Here is a 26,055-nt window from a genome sequence, read left to right on the forward strand (position 1 = left end):
CAGTGGGTAAGTGTGCACAGAGCGAATATCTCGACTATGCAATGTATGAAAGAGGGGTTCATTTGGGTGAAGCAAGGGCGCAGAATCGCCATATTAGTTTTTCATAGGAGTGCGCCGTGCCCGTTTCTTTAATTTTTTATTTTCAATCAATCAAATTCAAAAGTTTTCTTGTTAATTTTTAGCATCTCTGCACATTCTGCAAGGCCCAAGTTCCGAGTCCCTCAGTGTTAAACAATATTTTATTCGATCATGGGCATATTAATCTAAATATATAATAAAAATTTTAGGTTTTCTTAGCTGCTCAACTCTATAAGAACGTCAATTCAAATTTTGGCTTACTGGGGAAAGTGTGCGCGGGTAAGTGTGCGCATAGATTCATTATATGGGCATTAGTTTAGTGAGGAATAAATTATGACATTGTTGATTTTCTTGGTTAAGACTCAATCAATATTGTCCTATTTGTTCAGAAAAATATGAAGAGCCACCAACAGGGGAATGTATCAAGTGTTGTGTTTACCAAGAATTGTGGCACGAACAATAATGCACTGCTTGTAAAAAGGCGCTTCTGTATTGACAATATAATAATAATAATAATAATAATATGCATTTATTTTCCAAATTATCATCACGACAATAAAGAGAAAACAAGTCAAAAGAAAAACATTACATAGCTTGATAGACTCCAGAGAACAAGAAAATCTGCTTCAGCGCTCACAGGCGCACTTAAATTCAGAAATCGAATAAGGTTCAATATTCATGATGAGTCGGTGAAGTGATTTACGAAAAGTAGTGTATTCCTTAATGTCCCTTATGTGTTTCGGGAGAAAGTTAAAAAGTTTTATTGCTGTGTACATAGGATTATGTTCGGTGAGAGATAACTTATGAGTGGGAAAGAAGTATGCGAACTTTCTCCTTGTATTATTCGTGTTTTCAAAATCCTGAAAGTAATTCTTATTTTTGTGCATAAAAAGCATGGTTCTGTATATATAAAGGCCGGGAAGAGTCATAATATTCTGCGCTTTAAAAATGTTCCTACATGATGTCCTGTAGCTCATTCTAAACATTGTCCGCAGTGCCTTTTTCTGTACAATGAATACACGTTCCTCCTGTGATCCACCTCCCCAGAATATGAGCCCATAAGCCAGCAGAGACTGGAAATTTGCGAAGTATACCGTTTTTAAGGTATCCACATCGACTTGATCTCTCAATATCTTGAACGTATAAATGACGGAATTCAACCTGGATACTAAGGCATCACAGTGCAACGTCCATCCCAGATTACTTTCAATCATTACGCCTAGCAGTTTGGTATTCTGATTAACAGGAACCTCACCATCACCAAGTGTAATCTTCTCTGGAAATAATAGATTAGTTCTAATGTTAGAAAATATGACAATGTTGGTTTTGTCTGCATTCAGATTCAACTTGTTTTCCGTGCACCAACCCTGAATACGCTGCATTGTTTCTCGTATGTTTTCTGATAGGGTCTCAATATTGTCACCACTCACTATGACATTTGTATCATCCGCAAACAAGCAAGCATCCCGACGCACCGGCATATCAACCACGAAATTCTCATCCTGAATCCTTGTGGGTAGATCATCGATATAGACCACAAAGAGGATCGGCCCTAATATTGTGCCTTGAAAGATACCCTCCAGAACAGAGGCCTCAGATGACATATGCCGCCCCCCAGGCGAGTCCAAAACGACAGCCTGTCTTCTGTTGCCAAGATAGCTTTCAAAAAGCTTGAGTGGTAACCCCCTAATACCAAATCTCTCCAGCTTCATTAGCAGGCGTCTATGGTCAACATAATCAAATGCTTTGGATAGGTCAACAAAGAGTCCTGCTGGTATCTCTCCTCGCTCGAGAGTGAGTGTAATCTGCCATAGGACCTCGAAAATGGCAGTCTCAGTGCCGCGCCCCGGGATGAAACCATGTTGTTTCCTAGATAAAATTTCAAATTTTTGGAAGAACTTCAGAATTCGCTTGGCAAGTACTTTCTCGAAAATCTTAGCAAATGCTGTAGTTAAGCAGATTGGTCTATAGTTGGAGAGCAAATTTATGTCACCTTTCTTATAACAGGGTTTAACCAGTGATAGCTTGAAAGAATCCGGAAAAATGCCGCCCCTGAAAGAACAGTTGATTATCTAACAAAGAGGTCTTAAAATATTTGAAATATGTCGTTTGATTACAGTCATAGGGACACCATCATGACCACAACTATTCTTGTTCTTCATATTTTTTACAACTGACAATATTTCTGATTCAGTAACGTCGAATAGATAGAGGGATTTATGTGTTCGTTCTGGAATAGCGCTGTTAACATTGACCTCTGGGCCTCCAGTTTGTCTCGGTGGGAGATTCGTAAAGAATCTATTGAATGCATCTGCAGCCTCCGCCAGATTACCTTCTTCGCTTAGCGCTGGGAGTTTGGCATCAGATGTCCTCTTCTTCTTGGTTATCTGCCTTATGACATTCCAGACTGCGCTCGATTTATTATCAGCTCCATCAATGATCCTCCTATAATGAAATTGTTTATTATAAATAATTGCTTTATCGTATCTGTATTTTGCATATCTATAATTTTCCATCATGTCGGGTCTATACCTAGAAACCACAAACAGAGCATCCGCTAACCGCTTCCATGATTTAACCTCTGGAGAGTTCTGAAATTTGTTTTTCTTGCACCTGTTTACTGTCCTCACCGGAAAAGCAATACTATAAATCATGCCGAAAATTTCGGAAAAGGAATTCCACATTTCATCCACATTATTTTCTGGCAGAAGGTAAACACTAGACCAGTCCGCCTTCTTGAGTAGACATTCAAAATGTTGGTGTGTGTTGTCATTAAATATTCTCACCTTTTTCTTCACTACTGACTCAAGAGGTAATGGTCCATTCTGAAAAATGAATTTAAGCCCCGAGTGATCAGCCATATGCTCTTCCTGGACAGTTGTAGTGCCCTCCAGATTAGATATTACATTATCAAGGCAGGTGGCCGAGTGTGGAGTTATACGAGTGGGCTCACGATTAGTCACCGTCAGATTGTATGTTTCTAGAATAGATAGAAATATATTAGTCTCATCTGTGGAGGACAAAATATTAACATTGAAATCCCCTGCAATTATAAAGGGAATATTTTCCATGAGGCACTGGTCAAGAATTCCATTAAATTTTTCGAAGAAAACCTCGATTTTACTTAGGGGCCGGGTGGTAGGCCGATATACACAGATTATCAGCAACTTCTTCTCAGAGCTGACTGTCACAAGTGTGGCACAGCACTCGATAGATCCGAAATCACTGAAAGTCTTAAAGTCAATTCTCTCTGAATAATGGAATTCTTCTTTGACGATGATAGCACAGCCTCCATGATGACCTTTCTCTCTGCTATATTCTGATGTTAACTTATATCCTTCAGGAATGTAGTTCATTATCTCCTCCCTGTCCTGCCAATGTTCGGTAATACATAAAAAATCGACGTTATGTTTTATTAAAGTCTGTTCAAGCTTAAAATGTGAAGTACTAATGGCCTGGATATTCTGGTGAAAGAGACAAAGTTCAATATTTTTCTTCACTTTATTGAATTTAATGGTTTTCGAAAAAAATTTGTAAAGTTGAATTCTCTCAGTGTTACACCACTAGGCCAGAAAGTAGGATCGTTAAGTTTTTCATACAACTCACCTTCAGGCACTCCAATACTGAAAGCCGAGTTTGTACCTTTCGTTGTTAATTTATTTATTTCAATTGTTTCATATCCAGGAAGATTCGAAAGGAAGTTCCTCACATCTTGAGCTGTTACATCAGAACCGGCAATTCTTCCCACGTAAATCCATTTTCTCCTAATGGCGCCTTTTATCTTATCGTCTAGTTTATTGTCTCCGGTGCATAAAATACTCCTTCTTGTTTTCCTATGTACTGTATTTCGAGTCGATTCAGATTCACTGCTTTTCTTTGTTTTTCTTTCCCTTCTTGTCACTGTTGTCCACTTCGTTGCAAGATCTTCTCTTTCTGTAAATTCTGTCAAATCTCCTTTGTTTATATTTGGGTTGTTATTGCTGGCTGATGTCAAACCTGAATTTTCCGCTTCGGCTGTCTTTAATGTGTCAATATCGACAATCTGGTTAGAATTTCGTAGCTCGGTTTGTTTACCTTCTGTTTCAGTTAGGAATGACTCACATACGGCATTCCGAGCGGGTGGGACATACGGAGTATCCACATGTCCCGCTCTGATAACAACTTTATCATTTCTGAGATTATCAATCTCCTTTTTTAAATCGGCAATTTGTTTATTTTGCGAATTAACCAATTTCCTCAAGTCCTTTAACTCATTTTTGAAGACTGAAGTAATATCACTCACAATCTCCAATTTCAAATTTAGCAATTCTTCCTTGGTAACTAGAAATCCAGCAGAGTCTGACGATTGCTTCATGATCTCCATTGTACTCTTTGACTGGGAGCAATCATTGCATCTCCACTCACTAACACTTCCATCTTGACGAATTCGGCTGAAATCTTCCACTGATATCTTGACACATTCGATATGATAACTTCTTTCACAATTTACGCAAAGTATTGAATCTTTATATCTATCAATTTTCTCTGAACATCGAGAGCAACAAATTCCGCGTGCACCCGCCATCGCCGCTTGATGTAATGATACTCGCATTTCTCTAATATTGTAACATTTTGATGACATTATTTTGTAATTTGTTTTGATTGTGTGGTTCACTAAGCACTGCGTTCACTTACCCCGTGAGGGTGCGCACACTTACCCTCAATACGGGGCATGTGAACGCACTCCGACTTTCTCTATTAAATTCTTTTTGGCGGAAAGAAAACGTTTTTGTTTGTTTGCTTTTTGATGTTTTCTTATAGATTAGAAAATTCTCTATCTTATGAATATGTTTTAATTATCCTAGCTTCAACATTTGGAACAGGGTATGGCTTGAAAGGCAAAAGTGCGCACAGTTGCCCCGAATGACTCTATACGTTCGGGAGGCATATGATCGCCTCGGCCGTGGCTCGGGCCTGCGGCCCTCGCGGTTTACCTCGGAAGTAACTCGGGCCTTCACTTCGGAAGGTGAAGAAATGAGGAATCATTACGTGATAAACGGTCACTATTCGAAGTAATCCGCCATCACCCCGATAGTAAAAAAAGAACGCCCATTTATGATTCTTATTGATGTAAAACATCCAGCTCTGTGAGTGGTGGAAATTTTTTCTGATCATCGATCGTCACATAGGTGACTCTTATGCTTCGTCCAACAGGTGACACTTATGCTTTGCCCCACATAAAAACTTGTGATTTAACCAATGTTCGATGGTCTTCCATTCACAGGGAATGGAAGAATGAAATTGAGAAATGTCAGAAATTTCACATTTTTTGCGCAATTTTCGGGTAAAGGGCGTTTCATGAACTAGGGCTTCGCCCTCGTTCCCTGGGAGCCCTGCGGGCACCTCTAGAGCGTTTTATGACCTCCTCTTCTGACAAATTCTATGATCCTTTTTTTTTTTATTATTATGTAGTGCTGATCGGAATGGGTCACAAGAAGTTATGCTTCAGTTTAATTAGATCGAAGTCGAAGGTCTTCAAGCCCATAGTCACTATTGCAAGGGGAAATCAAACGGATTTTCCCCACATTTACGCAAAGTGACCATGGAAAATGACTAATATATAAAGACCAAAAAATGTGCTTTCTTTTCAATTCAGATTGTTAATTTTGGGAACCTCTGTATGACAAAATTTATTTCAATTTCGTCAAGTAATGTATTAAGATGATTATAAAAGTGTACTTATTTTATTCATATATTCCTCAAGTTTGTTTTCTTCATGTAAACTACTAGGTGATTCAATAGAAGTTTATGTGTTCCTATACATTGATTGACTACCATGCAATGACCAAACGACGTCAACCCAGATCGAAGGGGAAAACTCCTCTCCTGTTCGACAGAACGTGTTAATAGTAAATTCTAATTAACTTTGAATGGTAACAACCGAGGTGTTGTTCATACATTACAGAAAACATGATGGCCATTTTCGCGTCGCCGTTATTTAAACGACCGTTCGAGTTGTCGAGGTCCTGACGGCAGTTCTTCACCGGTCTCCGACAGACAAGTCCTCCGTTTCTTGTCTGCATTGTTATCGACGAAGATTGACGTAGATTTTTTTGAGCAGAGGCCGTGGGAGATCTCCCTGGATACACTAGCGATTTGCGCCACTTGTATGTTGCCAATCGAGGTTCAAGGCTGAAACATAAGAAAATTAAACTCAACTATTGATAATAAGAACTGGAAGAAACCAATATGTTTTCGTGGGATGTTAAGCGGGTACAAGGTACACAGAATACAGAAAACGTGAATAAAAACATGCATAATGTTGAATTAAAGGAAGGAATATGTGTGCAATCTTCCCAAGATTTTGAGCAACATTCCTCGAGATGCTTGGAATAATCTTTACTAATATCACAAAAAAGAAGTGCATGTAAGTTTGTAGAGAAATCTCTGAAACTACTGGGGCGATTTTATTTTTTTTTTTACAATTAAGGCGGAAACACATTATTAAAACGCGACGCGACCCGTTGAAACGTGATGCGTGTTAAGTCGAATCAAATGTATTGTTTTCTATAGACCAGAATCATACTACACCCGACGCCACGCGCGTACAATTTACGCGTCAGTTCGCGTCGCGTGTTTATAATGTGTTTCCGCCTTTAGAAAGCTGAATTCTTTCTGAACTCATCGAATTGGGTCACAAGGCCTATTTTCAATTGTTGCGTTGAACTGTGTTCAAAATATATTCTGTGTGACGTCACTAGTTCAATGTTCACCAAAATGCATAGTTTTGAAAGCTTGACATCTCAATATGATGACAGTGGTTTGAGGTTCGAAGTATGCCAGAATATGCTTTCAATATTCACGAAGTTTTTGTGTGTGACATCACCAAGTCAACGCCAAAATACGTATCTTTCAAAACGTACGAAATCGAAATTTATAGCTTAGGCAGAAACATAAGAAACGAACTTATATTATGTCTATACTTCATTCAAATTTATTTTAGCAGTCGGTTGGCCATGAAAAAATTTTCTCAAGTTAACTAGAACGAAGTTAGGTTGGCACTCATGAAATGCCGTTAATGTCATAACGCCGTTGCCATAACTAATATCAATTTTATTACGAAAATGCCGAAAGTGATTGAAAAAAGAGACAGGGTTTCAGGAAGGTTTATTTAGAATTTAGGTCCGCTCATTCAAATAATTACACTCTGATATTCTAAAATCCACAATACGTCAGACGGTAGCGAACATATTCAATGTAAGAGAATTTATATAATGTTTCATCTGAATCTATACTGCTTATATTTCAGCTGAATATTTCCACAATCAGAAAGATTGTGAATGAATGAAGAGGATGACAAAGAATTTCCTTCTATTGGGAGACCCAAAAAAGTGGTGGCATTTGAGAATTTGATGTTTGAGTGAATTAATGCGAAAAGTTTACTACAGGATTTTCGATAAATGTCATCGGAGAATAAGTTCCCTAAAATGGATTTTTCTATTCTTCATTTGACTTGTCCTATACAATGTAAATGTCTTAAGGTACTAATAAATACCTATAATTATTATTATTACATCAATGTATTAAGAAGAATAGCCACAAATACGCGCAAGCTGCCCTGTTACTTGTTTATTCATGTGAAATTTTTGTTCAAAGGTGAAGTTCATCTTAACTTGAAACTTCCTTCAATTCCTTTTACTTATATTGATGCAAGATGATTTTTGTTGAAGAATTTAACATTCTTGTAATTATCTCTTAATTCCTTCGGGAGATACGCATTCCCAACCACTGCATGATATGCATTTCATCTTTGAGTTAATATTTTTGAAATCTACAAATGATGTAAGCCAAAGAAGATAACGAACATTAACTCTCCTCAAGCTAGTGCATATTATGATATTATACTGATCTCTTATATTTTCCATGCAAATAACTGGATTTGGAATGCCTTCAATCAGTTTGTATAAACTTCAATTAAGTTCGTCACATATTTTCCTAAGAGATTCGACATCGTGATAAAATACGTGATAACAGAAACTTTTACGTAGAACGGGCAACATAGCGTTGATTTAAAACCCAAAAATGTTTTGACAAGCTTCATAACCCCACATTTTCATACTATACAGAGTGAAATATTTCAAATTTCCATGGCCAACCGACTGCTAAAATAAAAGTGAATGAAATATAGTACTGAAAATCGACTACATTTTGCTGAAAAGACATTGGACGAAGAATTGACACTGAAAACGTACTGTCAATACAGAAATACTCTTTAATAACAGTTTTCTGTTATTGAAGGCCTGCTCTGGTAATCGTGTACAATCTCAGTTGATATGATCTACTCATTATACTTTGTACGATCATTGATACATTCTCATATTCATACATCGTGCTCGATTTACATGTTAGTTTTCAGCCTTCTGCTCTTCTCGAAACCAATGATTAGTGGTTTCCCTCATTAGTGCTCTCTTTTTGTATATCTCATAATTTATCAATTGTATCTTGTATTTTTCTGATGGACGTTCTAATTGTGCTTATTTGTAAGCAGTGCGTTTCTGTAGATATTGTATTCATTGATGAATTTTCGCTCTCTCCAAAACCAACGCTCTTCTCGGATTAACTATAGTATTCTTGCGCTTCTCATATTAACTACCTATATAATTCTTGCCCTTATCATATTTATTATAATATTCTTGCTCTTCTCATGTTTAAATTATAGTTGTTGCTCGGCTAATGTATTGATCTCTCATTGATGACTTATTCAATTGAATTTCAACTCTTGGCCTATTTCACTATTACAACCAAGCCATTAAAATTCATTATTCTACCTTCTGTTTTTCTGATGAAATAAAGAGGTTGTCGCAATCAATTTTCATTGATTGCTCTGTCACTGTAAACGTTTTGTTAATTTTGAATTTATTGAACTTTCCCAAAGACTAAGTTTGACCTCGAGTGACTTCTCATTTGAACTATCATGGATTATCTCTGCCTTTAGTTGAATAATGTCTCTCTGAGTCTATAGATATTGTTAATATACATTTTCATAACTGTATTAGCTTCATGCTATTCATTTTATGATTGTGAACGGTATACAATAAATGTTTTTATACCACCCCATTTCAATTATCTTGTAATACAATCAGTCCACCTCTCTTTTTGGCAAAATCATAACACCCCCGATTTCGAATAAGTATGTTATGATCATCGTAAAAAAACTGGATTAGTTTTTGTGAAAATTTGTGTTCAGAGAGGAATGAAAATCTTTATTAAAACTGAAAATTACTTTTTTTAGGAATCCACTGTTAAAATAAATGTACATGTTGAAGACACACTTATCTTTCTGTCCTCCATAATCAGTTCGTTTTGCAACAAATAAAATTTTGAATTCGTGAACATTTCTACGTGAAGATACTAATCGCATAGTCTTTATTGCAGTTCAGTCGACGATCTTGGCCGTTGCTTTGTCACTGGTTCATAAATCTGCTGAAATTCTAATAAGCAATCCGTCAACCGGAGGACAAGAAATAGAAAACGAGAAACAGGGACACTATCGACCGATAAAAGTTACGTCATCAATGTCAGACATCTTTTTTTCCTTCATTTTGAGGGACAGATCAACAGGTTCTGAAACTGGCGCTAGTTTTTGAAATGTCTAATCAAGAGCGGTTTGGCATTCGAACAACGGCATGACATTTTCGATAGACAATGGACTATTTCATTATAAGATGAACCTGACGACCACAGGACCGTATCGCGTCGATTCTGGGTTGTCCTCTCAACTAATTGATTGATAGATTCATCATAGGAATAGGTTCAATATGCAAGGTGTAAATGAATTGGTGCGAAACAATTTAAGGGGTAATTCCTTGTCAAAAAATTGTTTGGGTCTCTCATAATTTTTTTGTTTTCTTGAGCAGCACCTTAAAGATGAAGATTAGTCATATAAGTAATAGAAATACGCTTTTGATGATGATTCAGTTTATAAATATACATCCATAAGACAATCGTTTTGCCTCTCAAATGAATCACTAAGACAACGGATTCATAGATTAATCGTTTTTGTATCAATAATATACACATTTGCAGTTCCAATATTTAATTTGATCACTTTTTAGCTAGATAAATAAGCAAATCATTTTGCCTCTCAAGCAGGTATATCAGTTTACCCATATATCTATACCTGATTTTCAGTCAAATCATTGATTCAACATTTCAACATGCACTTTTTGAGTTCTGAATTCAAACTGATTCGTATTTTAGGCAGGTAGACGAATAAATTAAATTCATCATATGATTTTGCAGTTCTGAATTGAAACTGATTCGCTTTTTAGATAGATCGATAAGCAATTGCTTATGGACCCATTTAAAAAGATCAGTACCTACCTGACCAATAGGGAATACTCCTTCTGACGAAAATGAAATATCTTTGAAACGTCACATTTTGAAATAACCATTTCAACCGTTTCCCAAAAAAAAAGATTTTAAGTAGGTACTTAAAAATGAAAAATAAAAATGATTATTTAAAATTTGAAGCGTTTCGCTTCTATTACACAAGTTGGCAACATGGACTGAAATATGCGTTGATAATAAACGATAACAAATACACTATCTTGATGAGATAGACAATGATGGCTGTCTATGAAGTTTGCGACGAACGAGGAAGGTCGTAAAATTTTATGGGATTTTTATGGCCGGTTGCTGTTGAAGCTCGCCAGTGAGTACTCGCCCTAGCATGGTTGTAAATCAACAGTTGTTATTTTATAAACAAGCCATTGTTCTTTTTATTTTCTAGTAGGCCCTGTTGCCCAATGGTAAACTAGAAACGAAGCGATTTAAATTTCAAAACCTCATATTTGACGAATGATTTTGAATAGTTTCCGCGGTTCATTTGAAAAGTTCATGAATGAAACTCAAAATTATTCATTTTAAACTCGCATATGCTGTGATATTCTAAATTGAGGGGAATTCCCCAGTATCCGAGAAATTCATTTTTAGGCAGATCAGTGAGTCCAGTTTGGTGAGGCAATCTGTCTATTTCAAGTAGAATGAGCCAACAGATTCTTTTAGGTAGATCAATTATTACGATTTTGAAGTAAACCTATGAATTTATCTTAAAAAAATTTCAAAATTACACATCCAGTATTTCACTTTGTCAATAACATATATATACATCGACTCCGTGGCGCAACGGTAGCGCGTCTGACTCCAGATCAGAAGGTTGCGTGTTCAAATCACGTCGGGGTCATAAACTTTTTGGATTTTGATTCTGTGTTTTTCATAAGCTATTTATATACTTCCTGAATATGTCGCTTGAATAAAAATCTAAATCTATTTGTGTGTATGTAATTTAAGTAACCCAAAACAGGTTGCCTCATCAAAACAAAGGAGGTCATTACCCACTGTATTATTTCAACTAAATATCACTCATCTAGGTGAATTCAGCACACAAGCTCGTTGTGAAGGGTTTCCTGGATCTTCTGGATATGCGGTGTTAATTGACCGAGCGTGTACTCAAAAAGGTACTTGACGAAACAAAACGTTAGAAAAATTCAGAAGTGCTCAATACTTTATTATTGATTCAATCCTGAACATGCTTTCCTTGACTATACAGGGAGAGTCTTTGACTCATACAAATATTTTAACAGAGTAGATTCTTCAAAACGTTCAAATATTCATTAGATAGCGTCCAACTTAGTTTCAAGAGTTGGATTCTCTGAATTTTTAGTTTTTTATGGTACGTAATGGTCATAATGTAAAAACTAAAAAATGTGGGTGAGAACTTGTGTTCAAAAATGATTCATCAAATTGATGAAAAACTTTTTTCCGAAATTCATTTCATGCGATAAAACCGTTGGTGAGATAAGTACTAAAAATAACATTGTTTTCATGGTTTTTCAACAGCCTGTATCTATTAAACCGATCCGATTCGAAAAGAATGGTAGAGAAAAAAAATTGTTTCTTTTGACCTCAAGAATCTGTACTGTTGAAATATTTGTACAAGACCCTATAGGTATTGATAAACGATTGTGATTCCTTTCGCAACTTGAAAATTTTCTGCTCCCAAATCATGATGATTATTCATTTGTACACTGCGATTGGCAATAACTCTTAATGTATTTTTTGTTTCTATTTGTGAGAAATAAAATAAAGATTTTTTGTGTTGTCAAATCTAGAATCTAGTCGGCGAACTTCACTTGAATTTCACTTAATCTAATGTTTTATATCAGTGCATTTTTTCTGAAAGAAGATAACTCCATAAACAATGAATGTAACTGTAATGGAAATGAAATCAAAAGTCACTAGTATACTATTCAGATTCCAATTTCTAATACGGCTCTGTCCCCAAAAGTTTGAATGCTCACGCTGAACTCGATTCGTACTGCCTTTTACCTGTGAAAAGACATGGATAACTTGTTCCGATAGATGAAAACATGGAAAGACTGATTCTTTCGGTTTTTTAAACTTTCAAGAATGATTAGTTATGAGACTGGCCACAGAAAAACCAGTTTAATTTATAGACCATGCGTCTCTCTCTTTCCATCAGGTGGAATAGAAGCTATATGGTTATCTGTATTCTGGTCCAATGCAAACTTTATTGCTTCATACGGATTCAGGAGGAACAACTCCCCCGGGATCATGCCGATGAAAAACCAACGATCTCTGCTGATTGAGTAACTAGGCGACTGTTAAGCGGGTTCTGCCAAGTTTGGCTTAAGAAAAATCCAAAGATAGGAATGTTGCAGTTTCTTTTTTTGTGTGTTTCACGTGAAAACGTGAGAAATGTATCCAGTTTTGATACCCATATATCTTGAAAAGAGTTAGAACCTCCTCCATTATGGCCATGGTGAAAGAACCCATAATTTTGATAAAATTATTGAGAAATAATAAGTATAATACAACAGCGTAAGGACAAATCCCAGTAAAGATCCTTTCGTCACGTGAGTGTAAAGGATTGTAAGATATTAAAGTGTTCACAAAATAAGCTGAAAACTTTTATATTGAAGGGCTTCTCGCACTGCAAAAATTGATCCTTTCTTCGAAGGAGAAGAAAATCCAGTCTTCACCAAGTTACCAGAAAGTTTTATAAGAAACAGTAAAAAAAAATCAAATGTGAAATAATAAAATTGAATTCAATATTTCAGATTCACCTTAAATTCACAACCCAATTCAAAAAAGATTCAGAAACTGCATGTACAGCCCTAAAACCCTCCTGAAATTTATAAATGGGGAAATTATAACCAGATGATTTGTGGTTTCTTCTGGTGCGCAACATTTGCAACTAGGTCTCTCAACTGAATTTCATTGGAAAAGCATACTATTGCAACGTCCGTGACCTGTTCTTATACGAATCAGAAAACCAAAACCAAGAACTCTATTCGAGTGAACACTAAACTAACTAATTCTTGGTTGAAAATAGTTTAAGAACTCCATTCAGTCTGCTAAATATCTTTGCCCCTTACCTTCAAATCAAGTAAAGAGTTGGACCACGGAGGTTTACGTGGAATTGTATTCTTTGGAATTTAAAAAAGAATTGGGAATGCGTCGATAATATTTAGTAGTCAAAAAAAAAAACAAAAAAGACTGCCGTTCAAAGAGAAGTTGCATCAACACCCCATAAAGTACCAAGTAGTTTATGCAGGATATAATTCCTAGTTTTCAACTTCAGACGCAAATTTTGCAAAGTTGGGCTTCGCAATTCAGCTAGGAATCCAGCTCTTCTCCTAGATATTAAGGATTGAAGAAATTGAAAAATCTTACTGAGTACTGCACTCAATTTCCTATATTTTTGATGATTATTCGAAAGGAAACATGAAACCTCGGTTATATTGGAGTAAGGACGCATACGCCACTCGAAAAAGTAATTCCTAACAATTTTCTTTGCCTATAAAATCAGAATGACGGAATACGAAAGCAATATCATCAGCATTGAGATTTTCAAAATTTAAATTAATTCCTCATAGACAACGCGTTTTCAATCATTTATGTAAAACAACTGTAAGGAAACATCATTTTCTTACACTGAGGAAATGAATTTTTCCTAACAGTTTAGAAATCTTGACATTTTCTTTGACAAATTTTGTCTAAAATGTCAAAATTTAGTAACAATTTCAAAGAAATCATTTTTTCTGATTATGAAAAAATTCTCCATTGAAAATGAAAAATTTGTGATTGGCCTTTCATTACATATATTTAGTGTTCTCTTACGAGGATGTATTGAAATCTAGTTAGTCTAGACCAGTTCTATGCATAAAAAAATATGGCGCTACCATAGCAACGAACAATAACTCATTAGAACTGTCAGCGTGAAGTTCGAGGTCAAAAAAGTAAACCAGAGTTACGCAATAAATTAAAAGAAAGAAGATGTCCACCGGAATTGTGAAAATCGAAAAATTTGAGTATCAAGCCATCATCAAGTACCTGTATTTGAAACGGTTAAGAGGTAAGCAGATTTACGAAGATATGCTCAATACCCTTCGTGATCAATGCCCTTCGTATGTGACCGTGAAAAATTGGACTGCAAGCTTCAAAAGAGGTAAATTTTCATTGAAGATGATGACCGATCGGAAAGGCCAGTCTCTGTGTCAGTCCCCGAAAATATCGATGCAGTTCATGACGATTTGGGCTAAAACGGATATCTGAAGCACTGAATATTTCATACGAACGCGTTCATCATATAGTTCACGTCAATTTGGATATGAGAAAAATTACTGAAAAATGGATCCCCAAATGTTTGAATGTTGACCTAAAGCTTGCAAGGGTAGAAGCATCGCGTTCGATCTGTGCCCGATGTGAAAACGATGTAGACTTCTTAAACCGAATTGTTATTATGGATGCGACTTGGGTACACTTCTACGATCCAGAAACAAAGCAACAATCGATGGAATGGCGACACTGTGGTTCTCCAACCAAGACCTAAGAAGTTTCGTGTCCAAAATCCTGCTGGAAGAGTTCTTGCTTCAGTTTTTTGGGATTCCCATAGAGTAATCATGATTGGTTTTTTGGATAAGAGTAGAACAATAACCGGAGATTACTATTCGACATAACTGATCACTCTACGAGATAAAATTTAGGAGAAAAGACGCGGAAAGCTATCCAAAGGTGTTTTGATTTTGCAGGACAACGCCCCTGCACACAAATCTCATGATTCCATGCAGAAAATTTCTGATTTAGGGTTTGAATTACTAGAACACCCCCCTTATTCACCAGATTTGGCTCCATCCGACTATCATCTCTTTCCTCAACTGAAAAAAGTTTGAAATGTCGTGAATTTTCTTCCAACGAGAAGGTAATAAAAGTTGTGGAGGTCTGGTTTGCAGAGCAAGAAGAAACATTTTTTTTAAAGGTCTAGAGACGTTGCAGGTTCGCTGTAATAAATGTATCAAATTAAGAGGAAAATATGTTGAGTAATAAAATCTTTCGACGTTGAAATTTTGTTTGGTTTTATAGTAGGCTAAGAATTTTTCAATATATCCTCGTATGGTCCATGAACAGGCCCAGTCCCATTCAGTTATAAACCCATATCCACCAAAATCTCCACTGCGCCTTTCCTAATCGCAACCAACACCCTTTCAACAACCGCACTTCTACAAATCTCCAAACGACACCCCTCCTCATTTCCCAATTAAATTAGGCTACTATAGCTCCTCGATCGCCTGACTGTCCAGCATTAAGCCCGGGAATAGTGCATCACTCCAGCATCGCTTCCCCGACTATCCCGATCGTCCCGATTGTCTGTTGACTTTGCGAGCGGTCGTTTAGGGTTGCACGGAGGGTGGTTTTCTTGTCCGTGCGGGAAAACAATTGCGTTTGTCGTTTGTTACGGATGCTGCAGGGACTTGCATCAGTGAGTACGGAGGGTGGACCTGTTTATTGTTTGAGTTGTGCGGATTTCTAGTCGACTGGTATAATTTCCCCGATAGGATCAGTTCGTTGAAGTATCTGAGTGACGATTTAATGTGAAAACTGAATTCCCTAAGTGATTTCAGAAGAATTAAATCTTCATGCACTCATTGAAGCGTTAACGACCAAAAATTTTTATCCCTATAGTACGTTCACTTTCATGAAAAGCAGTCGTTTGGCCATGGAATAATAGGAGAGCTAGCAACTTCTAAAGATCAAAAATTTCAAGAAGGCTGATTCTTCAGGTACATGATTCCTTGGACTCACTCCAACAGTAAACGACACCTCTGCCAGCTGGTTCACTAGTGCGCAGAGCACTCTTATAATTGAAACTGAGTAATTCGAAGTCATTTCAGGAATATTTATTCCTGTTGCATCTAGTTACTCGGGAACAAAATTGACTTTAATTTTTGATATTTGTGGCAAAAGTTTTGGATTTTGCTAAATGCCTGGCATAAGCCATTTGACGCTATTTTTGATGAAGAAAAAAGTGAAAGAATCGATTCAAGAAGGCTGAAATTTCAATATTATATCATATTCAATGGTAAACATAAAATTGGCAGACAGCAGATATTTAGTCGGTTGATAAAAGAAGGAATTTATCGTAAATGTTGTCTGCTCTTACGGTCAGCTTCATAATAAAACCTAAAGTCCCTTTAACACCACTAAAAATTACATTAAAGAAAGCTTTAAGCGTGAAGGGACTATCAATGTAATTAAGAAACTGGACGTTAGACTATAAGGTTGGCACATAAGAAATGACGTTGATACTACTATTTTTGCCAAACCCTATTTGTTGCCAAACCCTTTTCAAGCATCTGACCGTAGACGAGAGGAGACTTGATATTTCATCGGCGACACTAGACGAGAGTTCTCGAGTCTCATACGAGAGGGTCGCAGTGTCTCGTATTCTGGTGAATATTTTGGATAATAACTGAGTTTCTTTCTTTCTTCTTTTCTGTATGTATATCACTTTTTTCTTATTTTCCAATGCAAGATTTCAAAGCACGATAAAAATAAGTTGGTTTAATCGTAAATTATATCACAATGATCCAGAGCAGAAATTCTTCATAAACATAAAAAAACGAACGCATTTGGTAAAACTTTCAGGTTATATTTATGTCTTCGATTTTGATGTAAGTATTTCATGAATATTACATTAATTTGTGATGTCACTTTGATAAACTGAATAGATCGTAAGTAGTGAAGCATCTGTCGCCTAAACAAATGATAATACGATTAGTTGGGACTTGCATTTTGTTGGGATCTTGCATTTTGCAGCAAAACCCTTTGGTGGAAGGAACACTATCTCCGGGTTTCATAAAGCTTGATCGGGGAATCAACGCTTGATTGACGAATAGACCTTCATTTGTTTTCAATCGATAATTTAGTCATGATCATTCAGAATATTATTCTCGCATCAAATTATGATGTATATTCGCCCATTCAATTATTCTCAATTGATATTTCTTCAATATATTCAAAAATTAAAAGGTTTCACTAATTTTGTTTAAGAAATGCAGTCCAGTGACTGTCAAATCGTTGATCGGGCAATCAAAGTTTTATGAAACCTTGTTGACGATTTATCACGAATAGTTATTCTCATTATTTTTGTGGAAACATTGTTAGTTATCATGCAATGATAATATTAATGGTGATTCATAACTATTGGGACATACAATAATAATCGAAATATATCCTTCGGGTTTCAAGTGGTTGAAGGTGGAATGTTTACCTTCAACCACCTGGAGATGCTCTTCTGATAGCGAAACACGTGTCGTGGTTTAAAAGCTCATTTTGTGAAAATCGAATAATCTGTTTTGTGTTGAATTATGAGCACTATGTGCTCTAAAACCGACGGCAAAACTATGAGATTGTATCAATGGAAACAAAATAAATGTAATAAAAGAGAGAACGAAATTTCAATCAATCAAAATACACCTATTAAAATAAATAGGTTGGAAAAGAAGGAATCCATTAGTTTTTATGAATTTTATTTGAAATTTTTTGGAATGTAAGATTTAAGATATAGACTTTGTTCTATATTTTGTTGCCATAATAATGCATGATGCGTGTCTTATGGAACGTTGTCACTATTGGCGAAAATGATTTTCATACAATCTCGTCTTAATGCAAATTTCTCACCATTAAGCAACACTTGCAATGGAAGAAAAACTCTTGATGCCAGTTCTGGTCGTTTATAATCAATCAGTAGATTCTAAGGGTCAATTTCCTGACAGTAGATATCTAAATCCAATATTTGGCCATATGGAAATAGCTGATAATAAATTATTCGTTTCCACCCCCCATTCATTCATTGCTATAGGTATCCCTTTACCCAGAATAAATCTACAAAAATAAAACTATCGGTGCGATCAAACTTCTTAATTTCTTAGAGCGAATTGCTACTTTGTACTTTTCTTTGACAGAAGAGACCCAACCGTGACCTACAGATCCTTCCACACTCCGAGCATGGATAGTCACCAACCAGATCTGGCCGCCGCTGTATCCTTCTCGAGTCTCCATTATAACAGTGGACCAAAGACCTCCACTGTGATCTGTCTAACGCTAGTTATTCCCAGTTTTGAATGGCATTAACTGATTTCAGGGATGGGTGCAGTATATCTTTAAGCCGCTTATTTTGGCCTCCTGGTTTGCCGAGCTCCCTCTGTGATTTATCCATACAGAGCTATTTTGGGGAGTCTTGTGTCTTGCATCCTCAAAATGTGGATGCTACAACTGAGTCGGGTCCTCGTTACTTGAGTTTCAAGTGTTATATAGCTCGCGCGCTGCAAGACTGCATTCTTATGTGCATCATCTGATGTGCGTTATTTTTCTTAGATGACGTTGCCTTTGTTCAAGCTGTTTAATATGTCGCCTGTAGGACGTCCAGCTTTCGCTTCCGTGAATAAGCGTTAAGAGGACCATTGCTTTGTAAACAGCTGTGTTGGTCTTCAGATTGAGGTCGTGATTTTGAAATACTCTGTTCTTTAGCTTCCAGAATGCCCGTGATGCCGAATTGACACGGTTGTGTATTTCCGTGTCCAGGTTAGCCCTAGCATTTATGAAGCTTCCCAAGTATTTGAACTGCTCGACCTGTTCTAGAGTTTCATCCTCCAGGCTGATATCTGTTTGGAGGCTTTCTGGCGGACTTACCCGTTTCCACCTCCACGAAATGGACAGCATGACTTTCCTGGTCGTATGTTTTGTCCACGTTTGGGCTGCTTCACTGTGCTTTGACCACGGTGGTTTTCGCACATACATATTCGATCCATTATATGTGTCAATTGATAGTGTAACACCCAAACATCGATCCCCTCTGTAAATTCAGCTTTATGTAGATGGTTTGAAAACGTTTTATGGACAATCTTCAACTTTTCGTCAATGCTACGAGTAACATGCCAGTCAACTTAGATTTTTTATGTGTTTTATCGATATTCTTACTACTGCCGTAGTCCAGACCAAGAATTTCGATAGACCAGTGAGAGTGGCTAATGAATCAAGTGATTTATGAGTATTTGATTGACAATCAGTGAATATTGGCTCATTAAAACCAAGTGATTTATGAACGTCAAGTTGTAATGAATCCCAGTTTTCTGAGGAAAATTGGAGTTCATTTTAGTGCATTCCTTCGTTTTCATATTTCCGCCTTTGAAAATATTTAATTCTCGAATATTCAGTACGTTCATTCCGATAGGCAAAGTTAATGTAAAAAACCGTTTATCTGTGCTTAACGTTGTTTTTCTTGCATGCCGTTGAAGATTTCGACGTTTTTCTGATGTTGATATGCGATAAACCGGAGCTGACGACGTTTTTCATTCTTGTCGCATTCTGGAATTTTCAGATTTTTACCGTGAGGGGGGATTTGCCTATAAAAGCAAATTTTCCCCCGCGACGGTCACTTTTGCTCTTTTACTCCAGTCTTTCACGTGGTGACTTCTACTTTTGATTCTGTTACTTCAGTCGTTTTTACTTCAGTTAGTTTTACGCTCCGTGCTTTCTACGATTCGGCGTTTGAGAATAATTTTGTGTTGCATCAGTGATATTAAGAATTGATTTTTAGTTTTTTTTCTTTCCTTTGATTTTCGCGAGTGCCTGAAACAAAGGAGGTAGGTCCCCGTCTTTACCGTTCAGTTTCTTTGTTAGACCTACACCGGTTGCTTCTTTGACTTTGACACTGCTGTACTGTATCGCTTTCTGTTATATTTTATTGTCCTTTACCCTGTTTTGCGAGTCTGACTTTTCCCTTCGCTATCAGTCATGGTGCGTAAGCCCTTGGGGTACTGAAGGGAAGTCCCGTCAACCCCCCTGTCCGCGTTATAAGTGTTGAATCCGAAATCTCTTCTTTTCTATCAGTCATGGCGCGTTATAGCCCTTGGGGTAGAGAATAAGAGATACCGCTCGCCGTCATTGAAATCCTGTAGTAGCGCTAAAAATAGACCTTTTCTTCGCTATCAGTCACGGTGCGTTATATCCCTTGGGGTAGCGAATAGAAGTCTCGAATAGAACCGCCCTGGTTGTGTTTCATTCCTGGAGAAATACAATTACATCCCGATACCGTATAGCAAGTCCTTAGCATTCGTTCCGTCAGTTCTGGTTGGCGCATTTTATTGAACCTTTGATTTTTTTCACTGTACCCGGTATGAACTTTATAAAGTGCTCGTGATCGGATCGAATTTCCAGAATGTATGTTTGCTGATCGATTCGCTCATATTTCATACCTACACATATTTCCGTTGTATATACAGGGTGTCCCGTAAAGACCACGTCAAACGAAAACGGAAAGTAGATCAGAATGTGCTTTACCTGATGTGAAAAAATCGTTCATATGAAAGTCTCACAGTTTTCGAGATATTTGATGTTTTATGAAAATGTTGAATTTTTTCACTTAACATGCTTTCTCTCTTGCGGAAACTACAATTAAATACTTTTCGAATCAGTTTTTTTTCCGTAAATTTTGTTGAATGAATGACCTCAATTCATGCAATGCAAAATTCCACAAAATATTATACACGGATTCTGAAAAAAAAAATTAAAATTCATGTTCTGAAGAAAGTGTTTTTTTGTGCTGGATTCTATCTGACGTGGTATAAAAAAAGACACTAGACCTTTTCTGCATATTACGTTGAAAAGTTGCCCATTTTGTGAGGATTCCGAAAAGGTAAAATACAGGTGATAACCTTCGTCACGAAAAAAGATATTTGAATGTTTATCGAGAATGGAGCATTTCTGTGAAAAACTGATTTTGTCACCTTTTCCACAAATTCTTTCATTTTGCAGATTCTGCTGTGAAATATTGAATAATTCTCTTGAAAAATGTCAGTTAGTCCTTAAATTACTTATAAAATGAAATTATTCATTAATTGCAATGATATAATATAATAACGCACATGACCTTCAACATCAACAAATCTATTGTGAAGAAACTTTATAAAAATATCAATAATAAAAATTCAGGATTCTTATTAGAGCAAATGCTCAAAATGACCAACCCCTTCGCTAATACATGCCCATCATATATTGAGAAATGCCTTTTTCAAACCATACAAACTTCTCCCCGCTATTTTGGCTGCTGAAATACGAATACGGTGTGCTTCATCTCTTATAAGATTCGAATAAATTTCCTTTTTTTAAAAAACCCCAGTAAAAAAATCCAGAGGATTTAAGTCTGGTGAATCATTGAATCGCATCACATCATATCGATGTTCGAGAGTTCTTTAGGCAAAGAAAAAGAAATAAAAAAACTCAGTCAGTGAATTAGCATCTTAATAACATTTTATTGATTTGTTGATTGATTATTTTCAGCAGGAAGTGCAAAATGAAAGTATTTATGGAAAAGGTGAAAAAATCAGATTTTCATAGAAATGTTCCATTTTCGATGAACATTCAAATATCTTTTTTCGTGACGAAGGTTATCACCTGTATTTCACCTTTTCGGAATCCTCACAAAATGGGCAACTTTTCAACGTAATATGCAGAAAAGGTCTAGTGTCTTTTTTATACCACGTCAGATAGAATTCAGCACAAAAAAGCACTTCCTTCAGAACATGAATTTAAATTTTTTTTTCAGAATCCCTGTATAATATTTTGTGGTATTTTTCATTGCATGAATCGGAGTAATCATTCAACAAAATTTACGGAAAAAAAACTGATTCGAAAAGTATTCAATTGTAGCTTCTGCAAGAGAGAAAGCAGTTTAAGTGAAAAAATTCAACATTTTCATAAAACATCAAATATCTCGAAAACTGTGAGACTTTCATATGAACGATTTTTTCACATCAGGTAGAGCACATTCTGATCTACTTTCCGTTTTCGTTTGACGTGGTCTTTACGGGACACCCTGTATAATCCGTTACCGAAGGTGTGAATAAACTGGTACATAATTTGATTTTGACTCCTTCGTTATTGCTACCACCCTAGATAACAGCGAACTCTGTCTCCGACTAGCAGCTACTCTGGTAGGTTTGCTATTCTTCCTAGTGAGAAGAATAGCTCGAGATAAGTTTTCTCTGAGGTAACCACGTTACAAAAAGTAACATAAAACGAATATCAGCAGTTTCTACAATTGAGGGAAAGAACCATAGTGCATTCATCAAGTTTCGGTTATTTTGGACCCAGTGGTACTTCAGGCAACATCTATTCGAGTCGACACAACTAGAATTGGGCTCAACCTCAACTGACGTTCCTGAAGACTCGTACTCGGTCCTCAATCCACTTTGGACACCCGCACAATCGCCCATCGATCGTTGATCAATCGATACGTCGAGAAAGAAGAATCGAAGGTCGAACGTCGTGGACGCACCGTCGAAACGACAGCATGGGCGTCCACCCATTCGCGTCCGCTACGCCCATGTGCCCCCTCGGCCCCCGGGGGCCGCGTTCGGACGACATCATCTCCGCGGCCGTTTTCTGGACGGTGGTCGCGGCTCGGCGACGGCCCCCCGCGAAGACCCTGCGATACCCGTAGCGCGCGAGGATGGGTGGTCCGGCGGACCAAGCGCCGTTCTATCGCGGCATTACGCCGAAAACGGCGACGGCAATGGTTGATTTAATGGCGATGCGGACGGATCGGCCGGCAGAGAACATTCCTGGGAAGTGAAACGGGGGTCGGTTCACATTTGCTGGGACCTGGTGCCTCTGTGAAGATGACGCCGTGGATCGCTCGTTGACCAGGTTGTTTCGGCGCGATTTGGAGCTTGGGGGATTAGGTGACGTTTTAGGTTACATTACCCGAGTGTGCCGTGAGATCTACCTCATAGGTTTATCAGAAATCCTCTTTCAGATGTGCCCAGTTCCGACAAAATTGAAAAATCCTTGAAAGGTGGGAAAGCGCACGCCACTGGTTATTTTCAATCGTAAATATCCAGTCGAATGTTACGCCCATGATCGTTTACGCTCTGGCTCCCTGCGAGGGTGCAAAAAACAGCTAACAATTGATTCAGTTATCTGCAATCAAGCGTTCTCCAAGCGAGGGAATCTTTACGCTGCGTACATAGACTACAAGAAAACATTCGATTCCATACCTCACGAATGGCTCTTGACTATCTTGAACATTTACAAGGTGGATCCTAATATTGTTAAGTTACTGAAAAACGCCATGTCAACCTGGCCTACTAGTCTTCAAATGAAAGCAGCAGATGGCTCCATTACAACAGGACCTATTCCAATAAGACGCGGAATTTTCCAAGGGGATTCGCTGAGCCCTCTGTGGTTCTGCATGGCCCTGAATCCCTTGTCTCATAGATTGAACTCTACGGACTACGGATTTGCCATCAAAAGCGGCAGTAGAACTATGATGAAACTGAATCATCTCCTTTACATGGACGATTTGAAACTCTTCGCATCTACCAAGAGGCAAATGCAACTGATGCTGAAAATGGTGGAAGGATTCTCGGAAGACATCAAAATGAAGTTTGGACTAGAAAAATGTCGACTGCTGAACATAGCGAGAGGGAAAATAGAAGATGGTACGTTCAAACTCAAGGAAGGTGCAGAAATTGAAGCATTAAAAGAAGGAGACACATACAAGTATCTGGGCATAAAACAGGCAAGAAAAATCAATCAGAGTCAGATGAAGAAAGAACTAACGGAGAAGTTCACCCGAAGATTGAGAAGGATAATGAGAACTGGCCTTAACAGCAAGAATCTGATAAAAGTTATCAATACCTACGCTTGCTCGGCGCTGAGCTACTCATTCGGTATCATCTCTTGGACCACCACCGATTCAGCAACCTTACAGAGAAAAATAAGAACGATGCTGACTAAGCACGATAAACATCACCCCAAAAGTCCAATAGAACGGACCGAGCTACCACGACATCTTGGGGGTAGAGGAATTGTTGATTTGTCCAACCGTATGACCCAGGAAATTGAAGGACTTCGAAAATATTTCCTGAGCAAGGCTACTTCATCAGAACTCCATCGAGTATTTTGTGTTGCTGATACTTCTACACCGTTAAAGCTACAGCAGGACCACTTGGAAACCATCAAACACTCTGCAGAAAGTGAAATGCAGAAACTGATTGGCAAACCTTTGCATGGGAGACACCAGAACGAGGTCAACCATGATTACGTCGACATATCTGCATCGAACTACTGGTTGACTTCCGGAAGGTTGTTTCCTGAGACAGAGGGCTTCATGCTCGCCATCCAGGATCAGGTGATTCCAACAAGGAACTACATGAAATATATCGCCAAGGATGCCTCAGTGGCGGATGATAGCTGTCGTTATGGCTGTGCGACACATGAAACTATCCAGCACATCACCGGGGGATATCAGAAGTTCGCGGGCACGCAGTACAAAAAAAGGCATGATGCCGTTGCCAAGATTCTTCACCAAGAATTGGCACTAAAACACCAACTTCTAAGTTTGAATTATTACAATTACCATCCGGATGCTGTATTGGAAAATGAACATCACAAGCTATACTGGGATCGCACGATTCTCACAGACCGGAAAATAACCCACAATAGACCAGACCTCATATTTCTCATAAGGATGAGGACAGAGCACTATTCATCGATGTGGCGATTCCAAATAATAACAATCTTCTGGATAGGCACACTGAAAAAATTTCAAAGTACAGAGATCTCGAGGAGCAAACCAGGAGACAGTGGAAGCTGAAAGATGTCAAGACCATCCCTTTTGTCATATCATCTACAGGCCTGATACCGAAGAAACTACTAGAGAACTTGAGGAAACTTCAGCTGGACGAAAATATCTATAGAGTCATGCAGAAGGCGGTACTGCTGGGAACGGCGAGAACTGTACGCAAGTACATGGGAAATTCAGAGGGACACCGTCTGCTCCGACAGGAAGTGCGAGTGGAGCAGGATTCCAACCTACAGCAGGGAGCCGAGGAGCGACCCGAACCCGACCACCATCACGAGCCCGAAAACCTGGAAAGGGCTCCAACAGAGCTTAATCCTTTTGATATCTGAGATATCTGGGATAAGTGAATTTTCCTCTGGAGAGGAGTGTGAAAGCCGCAAGTCTAAAGTCATAATAATGCCTCAGTGGCGGACGATAGCTGTCGTTATGGCTGTGCGACACATGAAACTATCCAGCACATCACCGGGGGATGTTAGAAGTTCGCGGGCACGGAGTACAAAAATAGACATGGTGCCGTTGCCAAGATTCTTCACCAACACTAAAACACCAACTTCTCAGTTCGAATTATATTACAATTACCATCCGGATGCTGTGTTGGAAAATGAACATCACAAGCTATACTGGGATCGCACGGTTCTCACAGACCGGAAAATAACCCACAATAGACCAGATCTCATATTTCTCAATAAGGATGAGGACAGAGCACTATTCATCGATGTGGCGATTCCAAATAATAACAATCTTCTAGATAGGCACACTGAAAAAATTTCAAAGTACAGAGATCTCGAGGAGCAAACCAGGAGACAGTGGAGCTGAAAGATATCAAGACCATCCCAATTTTCATTTCATCTACAGGTCTGATACCGAAGAAACTACTAGAGGACTTGAGGAAACTTCAGTTGGACGAAAATATCTATAGGTCATGCTCGGAACGGCGAGAACTGTACGCAAGTACATGGGGAATGCAGAGGAACACCGTCTGCGGT

At 37.9% G+C, this 26,055-nt stretch overlaps 1 protein-coding gene and 1 non-coding gene across 3 annotated transcripts; one reads left to right on the forward strand and one right to left on the reverse strand.

The window, feature by feature from the left end:
• Positions 1–2,138: 2,138 nt before the first annotated feature.
• LOC123320779 lies at positions 2,139–4,652 on the reverse strand. Of its 2 annotated transcripts, XM_044908206.1 has the most exons (3): positions 3,685–4,652; positions 2,865–3,058; positions 2,380–2,523 (listed from the first exon to the last, which is right to left on the reverse strand). In XM_044908206.1, exons 1-3 carry the CDS (start codon positions 4,640–4,642, stop codon positions 2,512–2,514), a joined length of 1,164 nt encoding a protein of 387 aa, XP_044764141.1. In that variant the 5' UTR covers positions 4,643–4,652; the 3' UTR covers positions 2,380–2,511. The 2 variants fall into 2 exon arrangements, with proteins under 2 accessions (XP_044764140.1, XP_044764141.1); XM_044908205.1 differs by having other exon boundaries at positions 2,139–3,058.
• A 6,578-nt stretch (positions 4,653–11,230) lies between these two features.
• Positions 11,231–11,302, forward strand: Trnaw-cca. The gene has a single exon. It is a non-coding gene; the product is annotated as a tRNA-Trp (tRNA).
• Positions 11,303–26,055: the final 14,753 nt, after the last annotated feature.

The sequence above is a fragment of the Coccinella septempunctata genome, chromosome 9, assembly GCF_907165205.1.
Source record: "Coccinella septempunctata chromosome 9, icCocSept1.1, whole genome shotgun sequence".
Taxonomy (NCBI): Eukaryota; Metazoa; Arthropoda; class Insecta; order Coleoptera; family Coccinellidae; genus Coccinella; species Coccinella septempunctata.

Bases quoted from the DNA above. Each gene is read 5' to 3' on its own strand.
- LOC123320779 (XM_044908205.1), bottom strand. From the start codon at position 4,642: ATGGCGGGTGCACGCGGAATTTGTTGCTCTCGATGTTCAGAGAAAATT. The intron at 3,059-3,684 runs GTGAGTTGTATG...TATCTATTCTAG, and splicing joins CAGTATTGGAGTGCCTGAAG to AAACATACAATCTGACGGTG.